The sequence below is a fragment of the Ammospiza caudacuta genome, chromosome 2, assembly GCF_027887145.1.
Source record: "Ammospiza caudacuta isolate bAmmCau1 chromosome 2, bAmmCau1.pri, whole genome shotgun sequence".
Classification (NCBI taxonomy): Eukaryota; Metazoa; Chordata; class Aves; order Passeriformes; family Passerellidae; genus Ammospiza; species Ammospiza caudacuta.
In genome coordinates this window covers 105732420-105754855 of record NC_080594.1, presented here as the reverse complement: position 1 = coordinate 105754855, position 22436 = coordinate 105732420, and the positions used below count along the sequence as shown (strand labels likewise).

Here is a 22436-nt window from a genome sequence, read left to right as displayed (position 1 = left end):
CAAACCTCAGTACTGTGATAAATGAGAATTTTGAGTGATCTCAGAAGTACCTTCCCATCAGTTTGTCACAATTCTGCACATTTGTTAGGTGTACTCTTATTCTCTTTTGTGCTATTGGTTTCCTTTGAAGAGTTTATAAACATCTTGATTGTGTGGTCTCACTTTGGTGACTCATATGTCTCTGACTGCTTACACACACTTATGTTCCAGTAATCAAATTGTCTGAGAGGAGGCAGATTTTAAAAATATTTATATGTGTTTTTTAAGAAGTGGAAACTTTTATAGACAGAGAAAAGCCTGAACAGTGAAGGGTTGGGGTTTTCTGTTTGTTTAAACAAACTTTCAGTAAAACAAAAGTGATTGAACAGCTGCTGTCTGTATGTGAACTAGTGCAAACTTCAAAGAGTTAACTCCAGTGCCTCCAGCCTACCCAAGCCACTGCAGAGTCAGGTCAACAGCCCCATTCTACGTTTTGGTGCCTCAACTTAAGAGAGAGAAAATAATTAATAAGAAAACTGTTGTTAATCATGTCATTTTTGCAGCCTTCTCTTAGAAAACTGCAAGAACAGCAACAGGTTCTAGAACTCTTGAAAAATATGGGACTTAGAGAGTGGGAGAGTTGTTTGTCTTCCTTCATTATGTCTTGCTGCAGTCTGAATGCTGAGGAGTGTTTGAAGAATCAGTGGTTGGAGCCAGCCTGAATCCCTGCTGCATTGTCATCTCCCCTTACAGCTCTCTGCCCACCTCCTAGCTGCTCAGGAAGAGCAAGGCACTATGTAGTTGCACTCACTGCAAAATCAGAATAGGATTTTAAAGCTTCCTAAGCAGGGAGGAGAAATGACTTGACACACACAAAAAGCTTTGAGTCCTGAAAGCAAGGACATCCTAGTAGGCTGCTTAAAAATGAAGATACAGGACCTTGCTTTCAAAATTCTTTCCTGGGGTTCAACCAAACTGGAAATACCCTGCTGAATAGTCTAAATTTTGCCTTTTCTGAGGCACAGTCCTGTTGTGTTCTGTGGAGATAAAAATTTTCATTGATGTGTGTACCTTGCTGCCTCTGCTTGAATCCAGTAGTCTTTGGGGAGCTATTGTGTAAATACAGCTTCTGATCCAAATGCACTGGTTGGTCTGGGGTAAACTGTATGTATGTATATGTGTGTGTGTATATATATATACACATACACACACACACACATATATGTAAATATATGGATAATATTGATGCTAGTTTAGGGACTCTAGTTCATATATTAGAAATATGTGTAAACATTTCTTAGATGGCTGAACTCAGAGGGTTGGGCTTTCCAGCTCTTCAGGTCCCTGAGGTTTCAAGAGCCCAAACCTACAACTTTCCTGAATAAAGGGCAGATGGAGTCTGTGCCTCTTGGGGTGGGTTTAGAGACTCCCAGAATGGCAAACCTGAAAACATGAATTTATAATTTCTGATGCCAGGAGGAAGGTTCCTGCTCCACCTCAAGATCTGAAATTAAAGAACAGATTCAATACTTTTGTAGGTGATGGGGATCTGGGTACTCAGTCCGGTGAAGCACCCAAGCTGGTAAATCTGAGCCATGCAGAAGCACCAGGAGAAAGTGGGAAGTGATAACAGTAGGGAAATTCCCTGCTGTGAGTGTTGTAGACTCCCATCTGCTGACCTGACCTGACCTGACCTCATCTAGGGAGGCTTGTTGCCTGCCAGGGTCTGGAACACTGTGGTAAAACTGCCAGAGCTTGTCTGGCTTCACACCACTGCTCCTGCTGCTCTCCTATGTGGGTTTGTGATACCACCTGAAGGGATCTGAAATCATCAGCTGTGACTCTGTGGTTCTGGGGTGATGACCAGGAGTGTGGGAGCCTGGCTGGATTCTCCTTGGTCCTTCGGGTGAGAGCAAAGTGCATTAGGATGAGTGGAGAGATCTTGTGGGTAAGCTGGTTTCATAGTTGGTGTCAGCAACAGAATTCTAGTTTTAGAATAATGAGGGTCTTTTTGAGGATTGCTTGGAAAAGATGGGATTCACCTGACTGAGGCAAAAGCATCTCTGCTAACTATCTTATGAGCAAGTGGTGGACCAGGCTGGCAAACAAAATGTGATACAAACAATGGAGACCTTGTAATGAAAAAAATCAGGACTGATGGGGGCCTTTCCCAAGCATACCTATATAAACAAGGAAGTGCTTTTCAGAATGACAGGGAAAACTCTGCTACTCTTTCTGGGAAATGAGCACAGCTGAAATGACTGTTTCTCATGCAGACAGCATGGAATGCAAAGAAGAGGAATTACCTGTCTGTATGCAGTTTTAGAGTTAGGATTTCATTGGGATTGTGAAGATGCAATAGGACAGCTCATATTCCATCACCCTGATATCTGCTGGAGGGATAGTGGAGCTTGTTAATGTGCTGGGTTGGGTGTGAGCAGTTCAGGAGGTTTCTGGAGTGTGTTGTCTACTGGATGTCATACCTGCAAACAATGAACTGTTTGGGGCTCTGGAGGCTGAGGGCAGCCTTGGTGGCACTGACCAGGAGATGATAAAGTACAGGATCCAGAGGTGGGGGGGAATAGGCAGAGAGCAGGGTGGCAACCCTGGACTTGAAGAGGAAAGATTTTGGCCTGTTCAGGACTCTGAAACCAGTAGAAAAGTCCAGGGCAAAGTAAACTTTCCCTCAGGGGAAGAGAATCAGGTTAGGGAATATTTAAACAAAATGGTCACATGCAAAGCCATGGCCCTGGTGTGGTATGTCCTGAGGGAGCTAAATGACACTGGGAGATCCCTCTTGATGGTCTTCAAAAAGTCACTGTGATTAGGAGACAGTGACTTTTTTCTTCATTAAAACCAGAAGAATGCACCTCCTGTCTTCAGGAAGAGCGAGAACCTAATTTTTTTTCCTGAAAACTACAGAGTGATCAGCTCCATGTGAACCATTGGAAGATGATGGAAGAAATAATCCTGGAGGCCATTTCCAAACACATGAAGGACAAGAAGACAGTTGGGAGTAGTCAGTGTGGATTTATGGAAGGGAAATCATGTCTGAGAAATCTGTTAGTCTTCTACCATAAGATCATTGACTTGGTGGAGTGAATGTTGTTTATGCTGACTTGAGCAAAGCTTTTGTCACTGTCTCCCATAACTTGACAAACTGAGGAGGGGCAGTACAGGTTAGTGACAAAAGTGTCTGAAATGCAGCCCCCAAGGGCAGCAGGAGCTCCAGCTGCAGGCTGGTCCCTGGCAGTGGTGCCCCAGGGGTGGGAGATGGGGCTGGTGCTGCTCAGTGTGTGCAGGGATGAGCAGGAGCGCAGAGGAGTCTGAGCAGGCTGCAGGTGCTGCAAAGCCAGCAGGTGTTGGACTCCCCAGAGGGTTGTGCTGCCATGTGTGGAGGCCTTTAGAGGCTGGAGAAAGGGGCTGAGAGGATGCTCATGAGCAGAGGGAAATGCCAAGTGCTGCAGCTGGAGAGGAACAGCCCCAGGCAGGAGCAGAGGCTGTGCCTGGGGGTGTGGGGAGCAGCTTTGTGGAGAAGGGCCCAGGGGTGCTGGTGGCCATGAGGCAGAGCACGAGGCAGCAGCGTGTGCCTGTGCAGGGGCAGCTGCTGGCTGCCTGGGCTGCTTTAGGCACAGTGCTGGGAGCAGGAGGATCCTTCTGCCCTCTCCTTCCTGCTGAGGCACCTGTGGAGTTGTGTGCCCAGTTCTGGGTTCTGAGGTACAAGGGAGAGATGGAGAGAGCAGAGTGAGTCCTGTGCAGGGCCATGAAGGTGGTTGAGGGATTGGAGCCTGTGATGTGTGGGGAAGGTCTGAAAGAGATGGGGCTGTTCAGTCTGGAGAAGAGAAGGCTCAGGGTGATATTATTGACGTATCTGAAAGCATTTTTAATCTTAAGGGTGATCAAACACTGGAATTTCCATCCTTTGAGATACTCAAAACTTGGCTGCATAAGGCCTTGAGCAATCTGTGCTTTGGCTGTTTCTGCATTGTTAGGGGATTGGTCTACAGAGGTGCCTTCCAACCTCAAAAACTGTGATTTAGGCAGTGGTTAGTGGTTTGTACTGCAGGTGCAAACTGATAATAAAAAAAGTACCACCGGGGGCTGTCCTGGAACTTCTTCAGTCTAACGTCTCAATCGAGTACCAGAGAAGGCAGTGGAGTGCTCTCTCCTCATATCTGTGATTTCTACCAAATTGGTGGAACAGTTCATGTGTTAAAAAGTGAAGGAACCTGAATCTAGAAGAGCTTTGGTTGTCTAGCTTGGAGAAGAGAAACTGGGAGGTCCTAATAGCAGCCTTACAAATCTTACAAGTAGGTTATCAAGAAGATGGAGTTATTGCCCTGCAGTGGAGGGTGGGCAACAAGACCAGTGGGTGAAAACTGATACAAAAAAGGTTTTCTCTCTACAGTCTGTTGGAGCCTTTTTCCCAGTCAAGCAGTGGAGTAGATTCTACTGCATGCCCTACCTGCCTCTGTAGGAGGAGGTTGGAGGATTTCAAGACCCATGTGGCAAAGCCCTGAGTAACCTGGTTTGACCTCACAGCTGGTCCTGCTTTGAACAGAAAGCTGAACTAGAGATGTGAAGTCCCTCTCAGCCTGAATGACTCTGATTTTTCAGCTAAGTTTCACTGATAAATTTTTCATGTTCTGTTTGCCTGTCAGCTTACAGTGTGTGGTGCCAGTCTTTCTCTTTTGCTGTTCATTATGTAGTTTAGCAGGCCTCCTGTAAACTGGTTTTACAATGGTTTTTGACTTCACTGATGAAGTAATAGAGGAATATTTTAAGCCATAAACTTGTGGCTGGTGTGTATCCAAAAGTCAGAACACTGCTTTAGCTATGACTTGCAAGCTCTGGAGGAGGGATGGAGATATTCAGCATTGTGACTGTGTGACATTTTGGGGGTGGAAAGAAGTAACTCTGCTTTCCTGTCAACTTAATTCAGTTTAGTATGCAGGGTTTGTTATTCAGGCAGAACCTTTTTGCTGCCTGTGGTGCAATGGTTGGCTTTGCTTTTGCAGGCTAGAGCTTGCAGGGTTACATGGCACAGTCATTTGTGCAGAAAGCAGATGCCTGATACTATTTCTCACTTTGCTGTTTCCATGGTTCAAGTGCTGTTTGGTGGGAAGGCTTGGGACAGGCTTTTCCACTGAAGAAAGCAGGAATAAATTCTAGAGATATGGCTGTCCAGACCTCACCAATCTGGCCAGTAAATGTTTGCTGAACCACTGAATATAACTATGGCTTCCATGTTGAGTACCCCAGGTGTGTTATTTTTGGTTCTCTGAAGGAATTTTTCTGTCTTTATGACACCCTTAATTCTCTAAAGAGACTTCCTTGTGTGTATGGTTTCAAAAGATGGGGTGACTTCTTGGGAAAAGACAGACATATCATGTAATGTAGCAAGTTTATAATGCTTATAACTCTGATAACAGACATTCAGAGCTTAATTCTTTGATGCATAATCACAAGTGAAAGTAAATCTTCTCTCTTCGATGAAACCCTATGAGGACATGTTCATGCAGCAAAGCTTTGCATTTCTATATAAACAGCAGTGAAAATCATCATGATGAAAAAAATTCTTGTTAAATATATTTTAGGTTGATAGTGATGTATTTAGCAAGGTAGTTGTAGTGGCTTGGGATGCTTATGAATTTGAGAAACTTTACATATTTATTTCCATATAAAATAAAATGCTTTGAAAGCCCTGTAAACAAAAGGTAAAACTTTGTCCAAGAAACAATAATAAACTTTGTAATGCTGCCAGAATTAATACTGGTGAAGCATCACAAATTGATTTCCTTTAAAAAATAAAGAAAAAGGCATGTTTCCTTAACCATGATGGGTTTCTTGTGTGTTCTTTCACTTTGGCCTCTCTTGTAGCAGGTACCCACAGAACATTACCATTGCATGGTGCCTCTTTGATGTACTCTATTGGTTAAGCTGAATATTATACTTTCACTGAGAATATATGATTGCATTGCTGTTTTCTTATGCCTCTGAAAGCCAGGAAAGCTTAAATGTAGTCAAAAATTGTGCCTGTGTGTGTTTCTCTTTTAGTGGAGGCGATAGTGGAGTTTGACTACAAAGCTCAACACGATGATGAGCTGACAATCACTGTCGGTGACATAATCACCAATATCAAGAAAGATGATGGAGGCTGGTGGGAAGGACAGCTCAAAGGCAGAAGAGGTTTGTTCCCTGACAACTTTGTAAGAGTGAGTACAAAGTGGAACTGTTCTTGTATTGTGTGTATAAGTTAAATGTACTGTGCTGTTCAGGCTAAATATCAGCCTTTATGTCATAATATCTCTTATATTCAAAACCATAATATTTTGCATATACACATGTATTGTGTATAGACATATATTGCATATATATAATGCAATGTTCTATTGAGACAATGTTACAAAGAAAGATTACTTGCTTTGCAAAGACAAGCTGAAAATAAAAGAAGCTACACCTACATTTCTCTGGTGTTCAGTGAAAATACTTGACTTTGTGGTCTGAGAACAAACTGGTTATTCTAGAACTTATAAACCATTGTATTTTAAATATTTTGTCTTCTCTGTAACAGATGCTGCTTTTCCCGAGTGTTTTCTTAGGTTTTATAGAAGTTTTTTTTTTTGGTGAATATTTATTCCTGGCTAAACTAGTTGAGAATAATTAGATTTCTCCATACAGTTCCCTATAAAAACCTTTTAAAAAAAGATTAATTTGTATTCACTTAATATATCAAATAACTTGCAGTAATCCTTGTTTTAGGACAACCATTCATAGGTTTGGAAAGAAATCATAATTTTTACTGAGCATCTGTGTTTGCACACATATGTCTGCACATGTGAAGCCAGCTATCAGAACCTCTGGGCCTCCTTGATTTATCATTGCAGACCTAGGCTGTTAATTTCCATAAGTCTCCATAAACCTGGCTCTCCACTATGGCAAAGAGAGCAAGAACTACAATAATTTACATAGATTTTATGTTAATCTTTTAGTACAGCTTCTGAGGAGCTTTGGTACTTTCACTTTTCTAAGGGTATAAGTGTATTTTTTTTTCAAGTTCTTCTAACTGTGTGAGCCTGTTGTGTGTATGGGCATATGGACCCAATGAAGTAATTTCATTTTGCTTCCCTAGTGCTGCCTGTGTCCAGGTCGCTGGGGAAGTGTCTGGCTGTGATGTCAGCCAGCCCATAGCAGGGGCTGTGGGGTGGACAGGGAGCCTCAGGGGGTCACACACACCCCGTCCTTGCTCCTGACATTGGAGAGAGACAGCAGCTCTGTGTGTGTCAGGCAGCAAAAACGAGGAGCAAGACAGTGCCTCAATGAGATGAGAGGGCACAGTGGAGGACAATGAATAATCTGGTTTTTACTTATCTCTGAAAATACACACTTTGAGCTAGGGGAAGAAACTGTTTTCGTATTCATTGTGTGTTGGTAATATTTTTCTGCTTGAACTCTGGTGAAGTGAACTGTGTGACAAATGCAGACTTCCTCTGGGCTTTTTCCTGGCTGATATTTTAAATTTGCTGCTGATTTTAGGAGGTGTTTGATTTAGTGTTCTAAACAAATGCAGCCTATGAATGTCTGCTATGGGAATATAATAATCTAAAGATTTGTAAGTTGGCACCATTAATACCTAATTTTAAGGCCTCTTTTTCCCAAAATTACTTCAAACTGTGGCATCCTGTCACATAATTGAAATATAAATAGCTTTTTCTTAATAGAAAGTTCTAAAACAACAGTAAATGGTTTAGGTTTTGTCTTCTCATGAAATACCACTCCCTGCTCTTTCCTTCCTGCCTTTTTTTTTATCAACATCCAGGGCTGTTTTCTAAACAAGTAAAAACCACATTGTGTACAAGCTGAGGATGAGGAAGAATTTAAAGTCGAAGATGTTTTTGGTAGCCAATCATTTTCTCTCTAAACTAGGTAAGATGTTTAGAGAGAAACACACTTTAAGATACACACTTTAAGTAGAATTAGTTTATGAATCTCTTGAGTGAAAACTTTCATTTTTCTTGTTTTCCTTGTGTAAATCTCCTAGATGGAGAGATATAGTCAAAATATCAGTCCTGTTAGAAAGCTTGTTGAGCATAATCACTCTGCCTAGTAAGAGTAATTGTGAATTTCTCTTGATTATGGAAATTTTTTTAACAAGTGAATGCAGTCAGATCGTGCCCCATTGGCAAAGTGTGTGTCAACAAAGTAATAGAGAAGCTGGCAAAAAGGGATGCTACAGACAAGTAATGGACTTGAACGCTACTCCAAATTCCTATTTCATGTCAAAATTGGTTCTAGGTGTAGTTGAGACAGTCATTCTTAAAGTACTTTGCATTCCACCTTCAAGAGGTAGGATTAATTTCTTATGGAGAAGAGCTTTTTCTCCCCGTGATATTATTTTCTTTTGAATAAATTCATGATGATGTTCCAAATAAACTGTTGGAGTTTGCAAAAAATTGAATGTTTGGGCTGGAATGAAATAATGGAATTAACACTGTAAAGAGTACTGGATGGTTTCTGTCAACATTTTTGCACAGATTCTAGAAGTCAAGTTTGGAAGAAAAGAAGTAGAAATCAGAAATAGAAAAATTAGAGAAATGCAATATATTGGAATGTTTATGAAAATACATTTATTTGAAGCGTTACTTAAGAAATAAATCCGCCGTATTTTTCAAGGGAATTTGAAATAGGTCGTGAATATGCAAAAGATTTTTGGAATTGCCTGTAGTAAAAGCATTTTTAAATTTCTTGGAATAAATGCAAATTATGAGACCATTGAAGAGGCGTTATCTGAAGACAGATGTGAGACAGAAAGAGGAAAGGGGAGGTAGCAGTGATATACGTGAAGTACATACGCAGTTATTTTTTTTTCAAGGGACTTTCTCTACGAAGTTGTAGTAGAGGTGCTTCCTGTTCTTGAATCTACAAAACAACTGCTTTGAATTTTTTGTGTATTTATACATATAGCGACGAAAAAAGACGGATTCATACCCTTCTTAGGCTCTGAAACTCAACATGCAAGGCGTAACAGAAAAGGTATTTGACATTTGTTTTCTGTTTCTTTTTCCATTGCCTAGTTGTCTGCGGCGATGGCCACTCGAAAGATTTTGAGGAAAAGTTTGTTGAGAAATATGAGAAAAATCTTTGGTGTCTCTTCAAGCTCTAACTTACCTCTGTCAACACTTGATAGATCCCTTGTTTTGTTAGAGAAAATGGTGCTGAATGTATCGTAAGAAATGTACAAAAGTGTATCTGGTTGTTGTCTTCTGTTTTCTTTCAGTTTTTCAGCAGAGAAATAGAAGTAGGAACGGAGAATTACGTACTGTTCCTGGTGTCTGTTTTGATTCTCAGTTATGCAGCTGACAAAGAGGAGGCATCAGGTGTGATTGCAGTGTTGATCATTTATATGATATAAAGTTGGTTTTCGATGTCTTTCTAGCTTGAAAACTTCAACTTGAAATCCACGCTCTGCAGTGTAAAGCTGTTTGTAAGTGTGGCGGCGTCTGAGACAGACTTTGCTGATGGCGGATGGAGATGTAGAAAGCAGGAAACTGGTGCACAGCCATGCTTGCTGGCTTGAGTTTTCAGAGTCAATTCTATGTGGGATTGAATAGTGTTACACTGGCAAACTGAATCTGCTGCATGTAGCAACCTGAAAGCTTCTCTGTACTCCAGAGGACTTGCCAATATTACTAGCAGAGTTGGAGAGGTAAATTTATCTCAAGCAGGAAGTGTAGTGTAGTTGTTTTTGGAATTCTGGTGTATAGCTTTTGTTTTAGAATCAGTGAAACAGGGCAGGGATTTGTGTAACTGTACTGCTGCCTCGGGTCAGAAAAGCAATCTGGATTTCTTGTTATGCAAGCAGAATACAATCTTTAAATAGTGCACATTAGTTGTAGGATGTCAAAGATGTTCATGCTGAATCATGGTGCAGATCCTTATCTGTTCCTTGTTATTTAATTTTCTTCTGTGTATTTGTTTGTTTTTATCACAATCAGCCAGAGGTTGTGGAGGGACTGTGAGTGATTTCTTGATGAGACCCTTGTGCTTGTTACACACCCCTACCTATCTCTGTTCATGCTTTCATAAAACTTAAAACATAAAAAGGTCCTCTGCACATGCAGGGGCCCTTTGCAGCTGAGGTTTGTCTCCTGGGTAGGAAAAGAGAATATTTCCCATGTCTGAGAACACTTTGGTTCTGCTTGGTACCCACCAGGACAGAGAGCTGACCAACTCCTGCTGTCCTTCCCTGCTGCTTTGCCTCAGCCTTTTGCAGTCTCTGGCACTCTGGGACTTCCTGCCCTACAAACCCCCTTGCTCTGGGGTTTGCAGGCTCTTAGGGCCTCCACTGCCCTCCTCAGCAGCCTGAGTACTGCCAGGTAAGGGATGTCTGGGTCAGCTTTGCCTCAGTAGCCGCTTGTCATGGGTTCAGTCCCCACACAGGCCATTCACTCAAGAGCTGGACTCAATCCTTATGGGTCCCTTCCAACTCAGAATATTCCATGATTCTGGGAAAGTTGTGGCTTTAGCAGAGGCACTGAGGTTATATGCAGACTAGGGAAATTATTTCTGTCGGTACCTAAAAAGATAACTTGCTTTTTGGGTCAGTGAATTGTTATGCTGGGGTACTTTTGATTTGGTTTTTTGGTGTTCTTTGTTTTTTCTTCTTTTTACACGCTTGGCAGGAATTTGCAGCTCAATTAATAAGCTTTTTCTTTTGTTGTTTTTGGAAATCTTACTAGAATATTGTCTACATATTTGTTTTCAGGAATTGTTTTAGATTGTGGGATCCTAACAGAATGAGACTCAGGAGTACTAACTTCTTATTCCAAGTTTTGGGTATGGCTGTTAAACTTGCTATACTTATGGTGAAATGCAAGGAAATATAATAATATGAAAAGGTTGTCTCTGAGGTTTTGTTCTCGTCAACAGTGATCAAGATTTTATGAGGAGAAAACTAACATCACAGGCTGTAATTATTTATTATTGCCATTGTAATTACTCTTACAATGATGAAAGCACAACTAGTAAAACAAAATCTTTCCCCCTTTTCCAGCCCATCTCCTCACAAAGGCACAGATTGACCAAGACTGTCTTGTGCCAGTCAATAATCTGTGGCTTGGCTGTGTTCTCTGTTCTGAGGGAGCTGAGCACAGAGCAATGGCAGCACTCGGGGCTGTCCTGGGTGCCCAAGGCGTGGTGACAAAGGATGTCACACCTCAACCTGTTCATCGGCATTCAGAGGAGGTGAGGGAGCTCCAGGGAGGCAGCTGCCTGGGTGCTTGGCCTGGCAGTGATCTGCAGCTCCCTGGCAGTGAGGGAGGCTCTTTCCCCTGGCAGTGTGGGGCCTGGAGCTGTTCCCAGGCGGATGGACGCGCGCTCGGGGCAGGCAGCAGCACGGATGGAGCCCGTGGGGGGCAGCGAGGGCTTGGCTGGCCTGTGGTGACCGCTCTGCTGGATGTGTTTTGATGGCAGGCTTAGAAGGGAGGGGTTTCTCAGGGGAGTGTGGGGGTGTGGAAAAGAGGAAAAATGGTGGTGGTTTGGGTCTGTCAGCTGCTGGATGTTGTGTGGGAATTTAATGAAGTATGTGAAAGTAAGAGTACGTGCAGCAGTCGTGTAGTGAGCACACAGTAATGTAAAGCTTCAGTGTTGAGGTGTTTACTCAGTGACTAGTACATTATATTGCAAAAAGTAACCTTCTGAAAAGACAGTGGCTTACTCGTAATTATATACTGATAGGACTGATAGAAATTCTGCCATGGATCCAGCTCCTCCCATGGCAAGGGGAGTTGAGCTAAATGATCTTTGGGGTCCCCTCCATCCTCTAACCATTCTGTGATTTTATGAGATCCCTGAATTTGAAAACAAAATTTATTGGTTTCCATTCTTTATGCCATGTAAATGCTGAGGTCTAAAACTATTCTTATTTAAATACACATTTTACTGCTTTACTAATAGAGTTAATGTAGGTAGTATCAATTAATATACAAAGGAGACTCAATTGTTTCCTTTCTTGCTCAGATTGTTTTTCATAGTCTTAAGAAAACCTCAGTACAGCATTTCAGTTTAAAAAATGCTGTTGTTTAAATTGTAAATCACAAAGACTCTAATTTGGGAAACAAATACTATTTTTTCTTTCTTTCCTTCCTGAAGCTCCAAGCTATGAGGAGAATCTGATCAGAGATTGAAACAAGAGCCCAACATGTCATCTAGAAATCATCTTTTCAAATATATAATTTCTTTGGAGCTATAACATAATAATTCTTTAAGGTAGCTTCAATTTATTCAGAACTTAGTTATATATTATTATTTGAAATGTGTGTTATACAAAGAATTCAATGTGGTTTTGGCAACAGCTCTTAAAGTAGTCATAAGGATTTATAAAATTGGCAGGATTAGATGGTTCACAGCATTTCTCCAACCTAGTCCTAAAAGCTTGTGAGGCAAAGAGAAGGTATTATAAAAGTATAAATTTATATTGTGTCTTCCCTGAAATCAGTTTTCTTTTCTTTTTTCCCCCCTCTGGCAACCTTACAAGCTCCGGATGTTTTTATTTTCTCTGTAGATTGTGTGTGGGTGGATATGTTAGTAATCCATGTATTTTGGTCTGATTCATTTTCACGCTTGGCCTGGCAATTGTTTTTCTGTTGGAGGAGGCTGCTGTGAGAAACTCTGCTCTGCAGCTAGAATCTGTAGAGGCTCTTAGCAGCATTTGCATACAAATGTCTTGCAGAACATACTTCTACAGTTATGGATTTGAAGGGAGTACAGCTGTGTATCTGATTTTTCCTGACAGGACCAAAAACCTCATTAAAATTCTTAAAGCACAAGCTCCTAGAAATTGAATTGCAGCTCAGTCTCACTGCTGTTTGAAGCTAACGTGAGAATACTTGTCAATACTTCCACCTTCTTTGCAGTTTAATTGCAAGAGCACTCAGATGGATTCCTTCAAGTTTAGAAAATAAACTTTTACAAAATTTAAATGAGTATTCTGAAAGCTTGTAGAGTATCTACAGCATTTAATAATCATAATGGTGAAAGGTTGTGCTTCAGCCTTAGCCTGCCAAATAGTGCATTTACATAGAACAATACAGCCTGTATCCAGACTTCATCCACTGATTGTCTTTTAGTTTATATTACTTAAGAATTAACAGTAACAGTAAAAAAGAATGAGGATGAGAGCAACAGGGACATGTGGGGAAAAAAAAGAAAGCTATCAGAGATTGCTGCTATAACTACTGCTGCCATGACTTAGTGATACTCTAGTTCTGATCAAACACAGTTATTTATTAAATCTGTATGTGTCTGTGGGATTTGTTTAGTGGTGTTGATTTTTAATTTATTTGGATTTTTGTTGATGTATTTAGGGTTTACTTTTATGTACGGAAGTGCTGGTTTTTTCTGAAGTATCATGTGTAGACCATGTAACAGTTTTCATGTTTTTATAGAGTGAATACCAACTGGAATGACAAACTTCTTGCACTATTTGCTGTTGGAAGTAGTATTTGACTAATTAGGTATCTGTATTCTGTTCCTGTAAGTGCTGCAATTTCCTCCTAGAATCTTTTGGGAACTGTTTGGGAAGCTGATGGTGAAGACAGTCCTTAAAGGGTCTGCCATTTCCTGCTGTCACCTAATTATGTACTCTACTAGAATTTCTCTGGCACTGTTAGTGAAAAGTAAAATTATGACATGACAGAGTATATTAGAGCAGTTTAAGTTTATGAGCAGAACGTGTTGTTCTCTTCAGAGCTGGAAAGAGCCGAACGTGTATGAGCCTCTTAATCCTGATTTTTTGGCTTTGTTACAGCCAAATAAAATATATCATTGTTTATATATAGGCACTCTAGTTATTCAGTTACCATGGAAAAAGTCAAAGGTGCAGGTAAATGACCATAATGAAATAGGATGGTTATTTAATAGGGTTATTTACTCACTCTGACTTCAGACTTCAGTGATGGATACATAGTGCCAGTGGTCGTGAAGGGAGGTGGTGAGGGATGGAAGGAAAACAAATAGAACATACACTTTAAAAAATAACATTGCTACTTCCCACCCAGGGAGAAGGAACAAGGCAAACCTTTCATTTTGACAGAAGGTGGTAATGACTTTTGCTTTTATTGAATTTTTTTAAAATGGGAATATCGAGAGAAATAAATGCATCACAAGCCATTCAAGAATGTGGAAGATACTGAGTTTAGGTATCTGGTGCCTCACAAAATCTTAATTCATCCATTTCCCACTTGGCGAGGACTCATTGCACCTTTTGAAAGATGGAGTCAGTACTTGTTCTTCCAGAGAGCCTGCATTTGCCTTCCCAGAAGCAACAGGCCAGTATTATCTAAAGCCCGGATTAAAAACACCCTTCCAACAGATACTGTCTGTAAAGCAGAAACTTCTTTCATAATTTTCATGACTGCTTCAGGATACAAGCTACTGCCATTATTTTGGCTGGTTCCTTACAGCCGGCTTAGCTAAGCCTTGGTTTCCATTTTAAACATGCTTTGGTGTGTTTGGGCTGCCTGATTTATCTGTCAGTATTTACCTATTAATCGATAACACAAACCAAATGAGAATTCCTTTTAGTGCTTTTGGCTGAAAATTATTCTCTTCCTACTTGGAGCCAAGAGCATTACATCATTCAGCTTTGCTTTTGCCAACTTTTTAATCAGCTTTTTGGTCGCTTGAAGGATCTTTTCATTTTTGTTCCCTCACCCCAAGTTTCCTAATCATGGTGCCCCAGGACCAGGTGAGCAGACTGCCTGTCCTAGCTCATGGTGCTGTCATGTTGTCTGCATGGCACTACAGACATGGCTCTTACACTGTCATCAGCCACTGCCAAATCACTGGCCCAATGAATGCCTAATAATTAGAGGTAGAAGAAAGTAAAATGCAAATCTTCATGTTTCCTTTATGCTTCCTCAATGTCCCATGGCTCAGTTTTATTGTGCTATCAAAATGTAATCTGTTCCTCCTTTAAAAGTCCCTCTAAGTTGATCTGAATTATTCTCCTTCCAGAAGTGAATTAGAGAAATATGGATGGAAAATGTCTGTTTCTGTAATTCAGAGCTACCACATTACCAATCTTGAATAAAAATTAGCTGAAACTCACCCACCAAAAATCTGCATGCATGTCTCAGTGTAGCTTTCAACAAAATTTTAAATTCTCCTGTTTTGTTTTAGAGGAGTCTAATTCCAAAATTTAGTTGAATAGTTGCTATATAACTTATGTCATGAAATAAACCATTTTTAAGTAGAACTACCTGAAATGTCGTGTTGTGCAGGTACAGGACATATGCTCAGGATTTTACTTTTGTTCCCACACAGCTTATGAATTTTGCGACTTTCAGTTGATTTGTAATGCTGTGTGGGGCACTGGCTGTATTTACCTTTCTTTGACTCTGACTCTGTCCTTTCAAACTGAGAGAACCTGCAGACTGCAGTTGTGAACTTGAGTTCACAGGTTAGAGAATATTCCAAGTTGGAAGGACCCACAAGGACCATGAAGTCCAGCTCCTAAGTGAATGGCCCATATGGGGATTGTCCCCACAACCTTGGCATTATTAGCCCTCACAAACAGATTGACACAACTAGTAATAGTTAATTAAAAAGCAAAACTAGTTTATTGCTGATGTTTTGTTAAAGTACAGAATGCTGAAGTTGAAGTAAATCCTGGAAGGAATTAGGATTTGAATTATTGCGCTGTCAGATAAAACTGGATTTTTCCCTGCAGAAGAAAAAAATATGTACTTTGAAACATTTCAGTGGTTCACTGAAGTTGATAGAATGTGCTTGTGGGACTGAGCACTGCATTTCATGATTCTTAATTGCTCTGTGGTTCTGCACAGAAAATTTTCTAATTTCTGTATTGTTAGTCCACATGTTTTTACTAGGTTGTTTGAACTTCTGCAGTCAATGTGAAAATTTTTTAGAGGCTACTCAGACTGATGAACATCAGAGGAAAATGTTGAGTAAGCAGAGGGAGAAGAATGACTCATTAAACTGTAAAATAAAAGCTCTTTCTCAATGTGTAATCCCTTTCCAGGTGTTTTCAGAAGTCCATAAATATTTATATATATGTGTGTATATAGAAGGCATGCATGATGTATGTGTGTTGTGCAGAAATAAACACTGGGTCTAAAACCACAACATACAAGTTAAGGCATAGGAATTTTTTTTTCAAGAGACTTTTATTATACAAAATGAAGAAAGAGAATTTATCCTCTGGTATCCATTAATTCAACCTTTTTTACTCCACTAAGCAATTGTATAAGGATGGGGGTTTTTTCTACATGAGGGTTTGCACAAGGAAATAGCATGTGTTGCTTGCCCTTCTGAACCCTGGTGACACTTGCAGTGACACTGCAATATTGACCCCATTTCTTTTTGCTGGGATTTTTACCATTGCATTGTTTCCTCAGTGAACATTCAGATATTTAGAAAAGGGTAGTTTTTGTTTGGTCTCTTTAGCTGAGTATACTATACTCCCAGTACGTTTTCTTTCAGGCTCACAGGTTTCCATTAGAAGCTGCACTTCTCTTCCCACTTTCCTACCCCACAGCTTCTGTGCGGGTTTTATTTTCTCATGAAGCTGAAACCAGGCATACAAGTTCCAGGGCTGAAGAACTCCTCCAGGGCTTCCTTGCTCATGCCTGGAGTTACTTGTAATATGTTGGTAACCTGCCTCTCCAATCTCTGTACTGTGCCCTTCTGCTGTCACATTGCTGCTCCATGACACCGAGCACTGTAAATAATGAGAGAAAGTATTAATTACAGCTGTGTTAGAGAGAGGTTTTTATTTGAAGACTGTTGTATTAGTGGAGGCTTTCCCAGTCACTCTTTTGAGCATGTCTGTGCTGAAATGAGATTCTCGAGTCCTGCCGTTGAAGAATGTATCTGGAAGGACAGACAGGGAGATGGGATTTGAGTTTTGACAACCAGCAGCACCAGCATTTCCTAATGAGTGCTAACAGATGTGTTTGTTTTCTACTGATGTTTTCAGACATTCATAAAGTGAAAACAGGATTTACAGGGAGAGGCTAAATTACTATCTCTTACTAGATTGCGTTGCTGGAAAAATTGACTTGGCTCCCACACAGTATCCCCTCATCAGATCTGGCAACAAGCAATGAAATGAAAGATAAATACTGGCTACAGGCAATTGTTTTTAGTTAAAGCCAATTAATATTAGCTGGTTAGACTGCTTGAGAGAAAAGGGAAGTTTGCATCACTGGAGCATGATGTGGGGTAGCAGAGGGGGCAGGTAAGCTTGAAATGGCATTTTTGATACTGTGTTGCCATTATAGTGACACTATCGTTTTATTCAACTTCATCTCAAAGTAGTAAGATTTTGCATTCCTGCTGCTGTCAGAGAAATACATGTAAACAGGACTTGTGAAAAGATGTCACATGTGACAATACAGTGACAGATTCAGTGACAATACAGAGTGATTAACTACAAGTGCTTTTCTAAGTGTGCAAAAAAAAATACACCAACATAATTGTCTGGCAAGGATCCTTTGGTAGCACTAACAGAGGTCCTTGATTTTTTTGGTGTTAACAGTGGCCTCTTGAAATATTCTTTTTGTTTTTTTTTCTGAATGAGTGTGCCTTTTGATGAGGAGCAAAAAGCATAAGATAGTACAGAAACCAAATTGTTCTTTGTGAACATTATGGATGAGCAGCCTCACTTGTGATAGGAACTTGCACCTCCTGCTCTGGTGCTTTTTCATGGTTATAAAGGTGTGGGTGTGAAGTGTTGCCAGGGAGCTCCTGCTCTGCAGCAGCTCTGCAGCAAAGTCCTGCTCCAGGGCCATAAACCCCTGCACCTAATAAAACCCTGCACAGCGAGCAAACAGGCTGTACCAGTGGCAGCTCAATCAGCTCAACCAGTTCTGCTGCTCCAAGTCAGTGGCAGGGGCTTCTGCTGGTTCAATTGCTAATCAGCCCCTGGTCTTCCTACTTCAGCTATGCTGGCAGAAGTTTGCAAATAGGTGCCATTTTAGAAAATTCCACTTTGGCTGTTTAACACATATAGCACATTGTTGCATTGTACTATTTTCCTTTTTTTTCCCCCCCTTCTTTTGTATCTTTCTTTTCCCTTCTCTCTAAGGAATTTACAGCTATGCCTCTTAGTTATATGTACCTGGTCTTGGATGCAGTTATTAATCACCTGCCTCTCTTGGAAGAAAGGAGTTTAAGTTTGAATTCTATGTCTGGGAGAGAGTAGTTAATATTCAGATTTTACTCTCATGTGAAAGGGTTAGAATGAATAATGACAGCCATGGAAGCTGTGCAAGGTACTTGGACAGCATTAATATCCAAAGAAGTACTGCTTTTTCATAAAACATTAGCATTAACTTCTGGTTTTGTATTCAACTGTTAGCAGATGAGACAACTGGAAAGGAGTGATTGAACAGTTTCTCTAGCATTTTTTAAGTGAACAGGATACCTACAGGGTATCAGGAAAAGCTTCTTTAAGATGAACACATAGTAAGCTAACTTCATTGTACAGATCATTACAGGAAATGCAGCTAAGGCATCAAATTACATTGTTTGAAATGTTAATGAAGCATTTTTGTGCACTGCAGAAACCATAGCTATGCTAGCACAAAACCAAAGTTGTTTTCAGTGGTTGTTGCCTTGCAAGCTCCTCTCTGCTGGGTGCACAAAACCTTGTGTGCAGAGAGAAAAGCTGTACAGCTTGTACTGTGTCAGGTTGCTTCCATGCAAGTGGTAACGATGGTGTGACTAAGAAAAGCTTGAAGAAGCACAAGTTTGATCAGGAAATAAAAAGAATAAATAGGAAAAACATTGAAAAATGGGCACAGGATGAACCGTGTAAATTCAGGCATCTTTGAAAAACCAGTGGTCTAATAGCTCCCCAAGGAAAGTTGGATGCTTTATTTATGTAATATATGGTTATTTTTTAAATTGTAGCTGCCAGGTTGTATATATGTTCTAAAAATTACATTTTAGTATCAAAGGTGGTGTTCCAGTTAGTCATGGTTGTGTAACAACAAGTGTTAGAATTGCTTGAACAGTTATGTCTTACATGGCTTCATTGCTTATCCTTGAGCTTACATCAATGCTTGGTCTGTGTTATGATTGGCTTCAAAAGTATAGATAACTTTATTTGCAGTATTTTGGGTTTCAGAAACCTATTTTACTGTGTGAAATGTCATTCAGTAAGTCTAGATCATATTTGCTTCCAGAGTATAAAGCATTCTAAAGCATTCTCTATCATCCTGCAACCCAGCCTGATACCTGAAAAACAAGTGTTATTTTCATTCATACATCATAAAGATTGTGCAGATAGATCTGCTATAATCCCTCATCCAGAAGAAAATCTCAGAGGAGACTAAACTGACACAGAAAATTGATTTTCTCAGAAAGAACCTTGGGCAAGGCTCCTGGGGAATAGCAGAAAGCAAAAGTTGATCATCTTTTCAAGAAGGAAAAGAAGAATAATTTGGGGAACTCAAGTTTCATGTTTACATCCTGGAGGCCATTTCCAAACACATGAAGGACAAGAAGACAGTTGGGAGTAGTCAGTGTGGATTTATGGAAGGGAAATCATGTCTGAGCAATCTGTTAGACTTCTACCATAAGATCATTGACTTGGTGGAGTGAATGTTGTTTATGCTGACTTGAGCAAAGCTTTTGTCACTGTCTCCCATAACTTGACAAACTGAGGAGGGGCAGTACAGGTTAGTGACAAAAGTGTCTGAAATGCAGCCCCCAAGGGCAGCAGGAGCTCCAGCTGCAGGCTGGTCCCTGGCAGTGGTGCCCCAGGGGTGGGAGATGGGGCTGGTGCTGCTCAGTGTGTGCAGGGATGAGCAGGAGCGCAGAGGAGTCTGAGCAGGCTGCAGGTGCTGCAAAGCCAGCAGGTGTTGGACTCCCCAGAGGGTTGTGCTGCCATGTGTGGAGGCCTTTAGAGGCTGGAGAAAGGGGCTGAGAGGATGCTCATGAGCAGAGGGAAATGCCAAGTGCTGCAGCTGGAGAGGAACAGCCCCAGGCAGGAGCAGAGGCTGTGCCTGGGGGTGTGGGGAGCAGCTTTGTGGAGAAGGGCCCAGGGGTGCTGGTGGCCATGAGGCAGAGCACGAGGCAGCAGCGTGTGCCTGTGCAGGGGCAGCTGCTGGCTGCCTGGGCTGCTTTAGGCACAGTGCTGGGAGCAGGAGGATCCTTCTGCCCTCTCCTTCCTGCTGAGGCACCTGTGGAGTTGTGTGCCCAGTTCTGGGTTCTGAGGTACAAGGGAGAGATGGAGAGAGCAGAGTGAGTCCTGTGCAGGGCCATGAAGGTGGTTGAGGGATTGGAGCCTGTGATGTGTGGGGAAGGTCTGAAAGAGATGGGGCTGTTCAGTCTGGAGAAGAGAAGGCTCAGGGTGATCTTTTTAAGTGTCTGAGTACGTGATGTGTTGGAGTACAGAAAGTGGAGCCAGAGTCCTCCTGACAGTAGACAGTGGAAGGAGGAGAGACAGTGGGTATGAATTGAAATACAGGAAAATCTCTTAAACATAAGAGAAAATGTTTGAGGTTGGCCAACCACTGGAACAGCCCAAGGATATTTTGGAGCCTTCATCCTTGAATGTACTTAACAGCCAGCTGAACACAGCCTTGGCTATCCTGCTCTCACTGACCCTGCTCTGAGCCAGTGGGTTGCACCAAGCAATCTGCAGAGCTGCCTTCCTGCCTTGGCCACTCTGTCAGCCTGTAAAATCAATTAGTTGGATCACAGGACTTTGGCTCAATAGGGATCACTCAGCTATGGAGTAGTAAACAGGAGGATTAGTACAACTACAGGACACCTAGAGGCTCTATCTTGAGAGTAAGCAATGCCTTTTCTGTGTAATCAAGTTAAGTGTTGGTTATAGTTTCCACTTCTAATTATAACTACATGCTTTTTCTTTCAATGAGCAACATTTTTCACACTGCAATTAAAAATATGCCTACACACACACATGCACTTATGCCAAGAATGAAGAAGGAGGTTTTAGTAACATTATGAAAATATGATTCTTAAAGCATTTGAATGGGCTGAGCGAACTGCTCTCTAGTTGATTTTTTTTTTAAACAAAACCCAGCTTTCTTCAGGCTATACTTCTATGTGCCTCCCTTTTCCTCCCTCATTATTTCTCCCATATGTAACAATTTCTGAAGTGACCTTTAACGGTGAAGAAGTGAGTTGTTAATTTATAAGTCACAAGTAACCCTTTGTGAAAATAGGCATCCACAGAGAGCATCCATATTCTGTGAAAGGCAACAATACAAATTCAGGACTTCTCTGATCTAAAGTCTGGGGGGAGAAGAGTGGTTAAAGGTAACTGCTGAGAAAACTTGCAAACAAAGGAATAAAATATCAGAATATTAATGAATATGGGTCTTCATTGAAGATGTATCTGAGTATCTTCAAATTACTCAGAGAGAGGTGGGGTGAGGTCACTGCTCAATGTGTATGTGTCTATGTATGGGCTGGTGTAGGAATGAGAGAGCAAGGGCTTGGGAGGAGTTTGGAAAGCATCTCTTAGATCTCCCCTTACTCTTGTAGGCTCCATGTTTCACATCTACGAAGATTCATTGGGTTGTTGCTGTGCCCAGCAAATGCTGCTCAGGAATCTCTTTGCTCTCCTGGTTAGAAATGCTCCTTTTTACTTTCTCCTCATCTTGTGAGTTAAGACACCTTTTTGGGTTTTTTCCTCCCCATGGTATTTCATCAACCCTGTTTGCTCTTTTTCCTTGTAAGGTCTTTTCTGTGCTTGAGAAAGTGTGGTAAGGTAGGTTTTCCTTCTCCTGAGAGTACAAGCAGCACTACTCTGTGTTTTATTTTACACCATGTGCTGGACAGACAAGACATGATAAGGAGTGTTACATTGTAACCCAGATTAAACTTCAGTATTGCATTCTATATTGAGTTTGACTCATCCATTGTCCATTTAAAACTTTTTTCTCTCATTTTCAGTAACCTGTGAAGCAATTAATGGGCCTGTATTTGTGAAATGGAGTCAAAACTATGAGAGAAACAAAGTCTGCATGGTCTTTTGAAAATCACAGGAATTTTTAATATCTTTCTCTAGCTACTTGGAATTGCTTAAAATGTCTCTGAAACTCATCTCATGATAAGATTGGGGTTTTTTTGAGCTGTACACTAAGGATTGGTTTGAATTTTTTCATGTCATCGGGGCTGCTTTTCTCTCCTTAGCTCCTACACATACAGTTTGGCCTTTTCTCCAAAATGGATTTTGCTATCTTGCCTGTGGGTAAGAGTGTGTGTTAATTTGTGTTTATCTGTCAGCCAGAGAACCACCTGTGTGCTGTCTGTTAAAGCAGGGTGCTGACTGGGATGAGTTTTGTTGAAGAAGTTATGCATGGAATGAGTGTTGGGTTTTTCACTTACCTGAAACAGCCTCCATTTCGCACTTCCATAGAACCATGTTTTCCCTACAACCCTTTCTTTTACCACTA

The 22436-nt window shown here is 41.1% G+C and overlaps 1 protein-coding gene across 2 annotated transcripts in view; it reads left to right on the top strand.

The window, feature by feature from the left end:
• The window catches only part of SH3KBP1 (SH3 domain containing kinase binding protein 1), a 213979-nt gene that overhangs the window by 18711 nt on the left and 172832 nt on the right, over positions 1-22436 (top strand). For both annotated transcript variants that reach the window (XM_058821978.1, XM_058821985.1), the window contains exon 2: positions 6037-6194. In XM_058821978.1, the coding sequence (XP_058677961.1) occupies positions 6037-6194 (158 nt within the window). The remainder of the gene's footprint in view (positions 1-6036; positions 6195-22436) is intronic.